The sequence below is a fragment of the Phyllostomus hastatus genome, unplaced genomic scaffold, assembly GCF_019186645.2.
Source record: "Phyllostomus hastatus isolate PE091 unplaced genomic scaffold, TTU_PhHast_1.1 phas_scaffold_78, whole genome shotgun sequence".
NCBI lineage: Eukaryota > Metazoa > Chordata > Mammalia > Chiroptera > Phyllostomidae > Phyllostomus > Phyllostomus hastatus.
Window position 1 is genome coordinate 16,880,764 of NW_025334041.1, and position 7,375 is coordinate 16,888,138.

Here is a 7,375-nt window from a genome sequence, read left to right on the forward strand (position 1 = left end):
TTAATAGGCAAGTCTGCCCCTAACTTTTTCAGGAACAAAACAAGGGTACAAATGGTGGTGGGCATAACAAGACTGAATATTTACAACTCGGGCTAAGAAACCATCAAGTAAAATAAGTTCTCTTTTCCTAACTTGATAAATATACATTTATAAAGCCCCAGAAGGCTAGGTCTGAGTTTAGAATTTCACACGCTTTAGATTTCTACTTGAGAACTTGGCAGTGTTTAAGGGGTTGCTCCTCCAACCCTTGATCTGCCCTGCTTCTCTCTCACTTCTAGTTTTATTCTGTATTGAAAATGGCCTATGAATTACCTGCATGGACACTCCAGCCTGCATGCATGTGTCCCCTCCAGCTTTGTATAGCTCCCCTTTCCTAGTGTTGGGCAAATGGGTGGCACAGTCATCCTACAGGATGGCCCTGAAGACGGTTCGGGGCTGTTTGGGTAGAGAATTCTGGAGATGATCTAGAAGGAGTTTGAAAACTCTGGATAGGCATGGCTCATGGATTTGTTGCCTGTGAGGAGGGCCAGAGCAGGGTAGGAACGTCTCCACCCCTGAAGGATAGTCTGTAACAGTGACTGAGGGTTCAGAGCCACACCCACAGAGATCTGAATCCTGGTTCCATCACTTATTAGCTAAGACATCTTGAAGAAGTTATTCAGTGTCTCTTTACTTCGCTTACTTACCTATAAAATGGGAACAGTCAGAGTCTATACCTCAGAGGTTGTGGGTACTAAAGGATTTACTTTCATATTATAAGTCCAGGAGGGTATCTGGCATATAGCAAATATGTCACAAATATGAACTATTATTATTCTTTTAACTCCAGAACCCAGAACAGTGCCTGACATGAGGCTGTAGTTGCTTTAAGAAACTCTGAATGAATAATAATTAAATAGTTGAGAATAGTGTGTCTTTCTATTACCTTTCTTGGTGTTTGGTTAGAAGTGACTACAAATTCCAGTTTGCATAGCCTAAATAGAAATCAGTATTAAAATACATATTGAGGTAAAAGATCAGGATTACTTTTTATACTTAATTATCAACTAAAATAATTATCACCGAACTTTTGAAAGCAAATTACTTTATAAAAAGTAGATTAAAAATCAGAAAGCCTCTATTTTGATCTTGGCTAATGATTGCCCTAGAAGGTCAAGAGTCTGCTCTTAGGGTTGACTAAGAAGGCAGAAACAAATGTCTTGTAGTGTTATATCTTTTATAGTAGAACTGCCTTTTAAAGGAAACTCTATTTCTTAAAGTGTGAATTCTAGTGAGAATTAGAGAAACAGAGAGATCAAGGATGCTGCAAAAGTGTTACCTGAACTACTGGAAGTCTGACTTACCACTTACTCATATGAAGGAGTGTATAAAAGGAGCAAGCTTGAGGGAGAAAATTGGAAGTTTGTTTTTTTAATACATTAGGGTAATTTTGCCTTTAGACATAAGTGGAAATGGTGAACAGGTAGTTTGCTGTACCCTCTGGAGATCAGACTGGAGTTGTCACCATAGAAATGGTACTTAGGACCCAAGACTAGATCAGTCCACCTAAGAACTTAGTCTATAGCCAGAAAAGGAAGTCTGAGGACCGAGTCCTGAGCCACGCATACGTTTGGAGGTTGAGACATGAAGAACTGACATCAGAGAAGGAGCTTAAACTAAGAGAATGTGTGTCCAGGAACCAATGAAAGAAGCGTTTTGAAGGGGGGAGTGGTCAACAGTGTCACGTTGCTGACAGATAATAGGTAAAGCAGAATGAAGACTATGAGTTGGCCATGGGATTTGGCAATAGGGGGGTCATTGTGATTTTAACAGAGTAATATACTTGCAGAGGTGATAAAGAAAGCCCAACTGCAATGGATTCAAAAAAGCAGGTAAGGAGAATTGGAGAGAGCGAGTTTGGACAACTCAAGATTTTTGGCTACAAAGGAGAGTGAAAAATAGAAGAGGGATATTACAGCCTGTATGGATATGCACATGCTGTAAGTGGTCCAGTAGAGAAGAGAAAAGCTGGTGATTCAAGAGACACAGGTAGCAATCCTTCCAACAAACTCAAACAAGGTATGCTTGCTGGATTCCATTGGCACAGGCAACATTTGCCTGGGGAAATAGATTTATCCATGTTATTTTTTCCTTCATATACATGCATACCCAAAAGTTGTTACATATGAATATTTTAAAGAAAAATGCTTTTAAGGAGCCATAATAGAACCATTGAAAAGTAAATGGTTGAAATGGTCTTTGCTTGCCTCCCTCACTTCCGCATTCTTCCTATGAAAGGTAATGGACATTCTTGTGGCCCTAAATTTCAACTAAAAAATTTCATGTTCTGGGGTTAATGAGTGTGTAACTCCTCCTGTAATATTTCAATGTACTGAAATATTTAGGATGAAAGTATATGAGAGATTTGCTTCAAAATAACTTAGCTGGGGAAAAGGGACGAACTCTTTTTTCCCATGAAGCTGAAGTGATGGGTATAATGGCAATTCCTTATACCATTCACTCTGCTTCTGCATGTGTTCCAAAATTTCCATAATATCAATTAAGAATTAGAAGAAACGTAGTGTCAATAACATGTTAATTCAAAGATATCCATTTCAGATAATTTGGTAATAGGTGAATATTTGAGGCACAGGAATTTCTTTGGCATTTTCAAATCTTATCAGTTACTTTGCTTTTATATACAGCACAAACATCTTTTTTAATCAGTAAGTGTCTCAGTTGCTTGGAGATAGACTTAATTTGAATGCTTAGTGTGCAAATAATTTGGAAGATTGAATTTGTCAAATAAAGGTGTGGTTCTCTTAAATATCCTCTCACTTTAGGTAAGCATAAAAAAATCCAAGAACACTTACATTATGAAATACGTTCTGAGGTAAAGTAATAAGACAGTTAAAAAGCAATGGTAGTCCACTTGGTTGTTATTTAAAATAATAAATAACTTATTATGCACAGAAGGTGAAATTACATTGCAGTAATAGTTACCATGTTTTAAAATTTTCTGAAATGTGTCACTTATATTGCTGTATATTGCTATTATTTCTAAAATTTAGTTAAATAAGATTTTTAACCTTTCAAAACTAGCAAATATAGAAATAACAGTGTTGCTATATTAAGTCTTCAAATATTAACCACTAGGTATTCTTTAGTGTTTTCCAGTTACTCATTAACCATTTTTTAGTGTTATTGTTACCCTAATTGTTGGTAATTTCCACCGGGAAAATCTGAATAACGAACTCCAATAAATTTTCTAGATCAGAAGAATATTCAGGCCTTATTAGTAATATTCCTCTTGCTCACAATATATTCATTAAAAAAAAGCCCATTTTCATTTGGGACCTATAAATTCCACTTCAAAAATCAAACCCAAAGTTACACTGCTGTGTAGTTTCTGGTTTCTTTTGTATGGCTTTAATGCCCTCAACATTTCCTTGGTGTAAACTACTGAGCAGGGGAACAAGATTTCCTTTGTAACTGATACCTAAATTTCTATTCTGCTTTAAGCGTCTAATTTGCACTGTGAGGACATATAATTTGAGACTTGTAGCTATATCACGAAAGTACAACAGTTTATGCTGATCTCTAATTTTCTGTGTTGTGCTGGCTGTAATTTAAATTTTTTGCATGTTTTGAACTGCACTGCAAACCAGCATACATGAGAAACCTTTGTACATTGACAGGGACTGGGAAAAGGATGCCTTGTTCTGATTTCGGATGAGCATTCCCTTTTCACAACTGCAGGTGCAAGAGAGCCCATTCATAATATTTGCTTCAAATCTGTTATAGTTACTGGCTGGAAATACAATGCTATCACATGAGAACTTGACTAATCTTTACAAGCACAATGAATATTTAAAAATTATTACTATTATTAGCAAATTCTAGAGGCAAGTAGGACTCTTTCCATGCCTATGTTTTGAGGACATAATACATGCTGTTTGGGTCATTTTACTACTATGTGTGTATGTGTTTACTAAATCTAGAAAAATACTTTGTCACTTATTAACACAGGATGGAATTATGCTCAGTGGAAAATCTGTTGTAACAAATGCATGTTCCACTTAAGAGATAATTGATAATGAATGCTACTCTTTCCTTTGCCTTAAGTTTCACTTATTTTTAAATCAACACATAAGCCAAAGAAATAACCACAAGATAAAAATTTACTCTAATTGTTCTCATTTCACATAAATGGGTAAATCTCATTTTGAAACAAATATTAGATAACTATATAGCAAAAAAAATAAGTGAAGTTAGCTGGATGTTTCCAGTATAAACCCTTATGTATAAGGAAATGACTTGACCATTTTAACTAGCTTCAGGCAGAAACCTGTTACACCAGTTCAAAGCATTGGAGAAAATTTTAGTCTACAACACAATTATAACTTTCCTTCACCTGGAGAGGTAAGAGAAAGATTCTAATAGAACTGAAGGACTGGATGTCCAAACACAGATAAAGTCAATTAAAAAATAAACTGGCAACAATCATTGCATTGGCAAAATTACCTGTTTGGCATATGTATAAAACAATATGAACTCATCCCAAACTGGCGGTTATTACTTGCTACATGTTTTTACTGTTTGCTGGTAACCCAGTAGTATCACCTTACATTTGCACATAATTGAAAAGTGCCAAAACACTTTTGCAACTTTAATTCATTCAGGCTAGTCACTGTGATGGGAGAAACTTGTCTGCCGTCATCCTTTTCTTCTATGGCCTCAGAAGCGGAAGACACCCATTTATCCTCAGCCTTGAATCAAATGGGAGCTAGTTAGTGGTTAGCTCCATATGCGAGAAAGATGGGGGTCATCTTTAAGGATGCCTTCGAGGATGGGACAGAACCCCTAAACTTGCTCTTGTAAATACGATCGCCCACCCTTCCAAACGTCCATTCTATTACTGCTTCCCCAGCACCCACGAGACACACACAGTATCACCACTTGTAATTATCGCTGTCACTCCAGGGCGGAAATGCTTGACACCTGGCCTCCCTCAGATCACATGTAATGGGGGACGCTGCCACACACCGCCCCCTTCTGAAATTCTAAGGGTAGATGGGAGGACGCTGACACCGGGCCACTTACCTGGCCGGGATGCTCTTCGTGACAGCCCAAGACCTTTGAGTTAGAGAAGAAAGCAAAAGAAAAAAGAAAAAGAAAAACTTACCACTTTGGCCCAGTCCAAGAATAACTGAAAACACCCAGGCCGCCCGGAGAAATGGGGCAGGACCTGGCCGGCAGTTTTGCAAGCAGACAAATGTGGCAGTAAAAAAAGCCAGGGCCGAGCAGCACATAATGCAGAGCAGCCGGCTAAGCGCCCGCCTGGGTGCTATCCGGATGCGCGCTCGCGCCTCCCAGGCGCACCTCCGCGCGGGCGGACCAAGTGTCGGTAGGACGTTTTAAGCAGGCCCGGCAGGCGGACCCGGTGGCTCGGAACAAGCGGTGCAGGTACGCTGGCCCGGGCACCACTAGGCATTTCAGGGCCCCAGCGGCCCTCCCAGCTCCGCACGGCGGGTCTCGAAATCTCAGCGAGAAGCACCTCCTCCGACGGCCAGTGGCCCGGGGCGGCGACGCGAGCGGGGCTCCGCAGCCCGCTCTGGGACAAAGAAAAGAGCTTTTGTTTCTCTCCAGCCGACGGGAATTCTGCTGCATAAATCAGCTTAGCGAAGAGCCAAACACAATCAAACCCAAACAAAGCCCGAAGCTGGGGGGAAAAACCAGCCTAATGTACATTCAGTGGGTGATGCTGCATTTGTGGGAGGGGACGCCGGTGAGGCCGAAGGGAAAAAAAAAGTCGATGGCGCATCAATCAGCGCCAGTTTCTTCCACAGGTGGGCAGGGAAGCCAACTCCACTTAGTTGCAGCTTTGCAGCCCCGTTAGCTGAACAGCGGGCAGAGTCGAAGCAGTAGCGTCCTGGCTGGCGAGGAAGAAAGCTCTGGGTGCCAGCAGTCAGAGGAGGCAGCTCTGGGAGCGCCCTAGAAGCCCGTGCCGGTGCTGGCGGATACAGAGCGAGGCATCGCAGCTTGGCCAGGAGTGGAGCGCACCGCCGCGAGCGAGGGAGGTTCCGCGGGGGTGCAGAAGCCCGGCCTCGCGGGGCGGGAGCTTCGTTCCCTGGTGCTTTTGGTCCCAGAGTGCAGTTCAGGCTTTCGGTCCAGAGCCCGGGCTGCTAGCGCGCTCTGGGGCGCACCCCGGGAGTAAGAGAGGTAGGCGAGTTGGTGGGGGTGGGGGGGTGGGCTGGGAGGTGTGGTCCTGCCCGGGCCCCAGGGTGAGGGGTTGGGGCGGGGGGACTCCCAATGTGCGGATAGTTAGGCGCACTTAGGGCCATGAGTTGCTAGGAAACGGCCCCACGCTATGGAGCGCCTCGCCTCGGCAGCCACTGCAACAGCAAAAGCTCGGAGTAGCGTGGGCGGGACATTGATGAGGCATGAAGTCACTGCGGCCCACACTCGTTCTTTGTTTTGCTCACTCCAGCTCCTTTTCTCCCCGTTGGCTCCGATGGTTGCCATTCCCGTAGTTCACAAGATCTCCTGATGCGTACCCATGCAACAGGAATGGCACTCTCTGCTCCCTTTCCCTCTCTCCCCGAATTCCTGAACCCCAGCGCTCGCCTAGCGGGTGTAGAGACTCGCTCAGCACGAGTGGTAGCTGCGCGCAAACCCCAGCCTCTCACCGGGCTCCACGCAGTCCTTTGTTTGGAGATACTCACTGCTCGGCAGCTGCCGTACGCAAAGTGGAGTCCCAGAGCCTCTCCCCACCTCCAACACCCTCTGTCCCTCGGGTGCGCACTGCCCACTTTGCTTGCAGAGTTAGGAGCTCACCCTTTGCCCCACCCCAAGACTCCCCAGCACTTGGAGAGTTGGGCCAGTCCACAGGGGCTGTACTCCGAACTGCAGGCCGATATTTCTCTCGGCTCCTCCACTCGGAGGGAACATCGACCTTGGGCTGGACAGCCCAGCTCTTTGCAGGGTTATCGGAGTGGGTTTTTTGACCTTAATCGTCACCTTCCCTATAAACGGAACAAAGAAGTTACAGAGGGCGGCGAAACGGAAGAGAGAAGCTAGGAAAGGAGGTGAGAGAGCATTTCTGCCTGCCTGCAAGTCAGAAATTTAGGTGCAAGCAGGGAGCGGGTGTGGGCAACTGTCAGGGAAGCTGCGCGCCTCCTTGGGTCGCGTCACCACCAGGCTAAGCCGAGGGAAAAAAAAATCCAGCCGCCCGGATTGAAAACAAGGCGCTGTTTTCAATCTGAAACAGAGTGATGCTTCTCTTTTTCCTCCAGGGGCAGGAGCGTTTCACCCTGGTATAATCCGACCTCTCGTTTTCCACTAGCAGCCTTCTCTTACAGGCATCAGATCCGTCCAGCCAGGTCAAGGTGAAATA

The 7,375-nt window shown here is 44.1% G+C and overlaps 1 protein-coding gene across 2 annotated transcripts in view; it reads right to left on the bottom strand.

Annotated features, from left to right (window-relative positions):
* The window catches only part of ITGB8 (integrin subunit beta 8), a 77,619-nt gene extending 72,317 nt beyond the window's left edge, over window positions 1-5,302 (bottom strand). Inside the window, exon 1 of one of the 2 annotated variants that reach the window (XM_045827538.1) lies at window positions 5,165-5,302. In XM_045827538.1, coding sequence (XP_045683494.1) covers window positions 5,165-5,291 — 127 coding nt within the window. In that variant the 5' untranslated portion in view covers window positions 5,292-5,302. The remainder of the gene's footprint in view (window positions 1-5,164) is intronic. The other variant, XM_045827539.1, reaches the window with a different exon arrangement.
* Window positions 5,303-7,375: the final 2,073 nt, after the last annotated feature.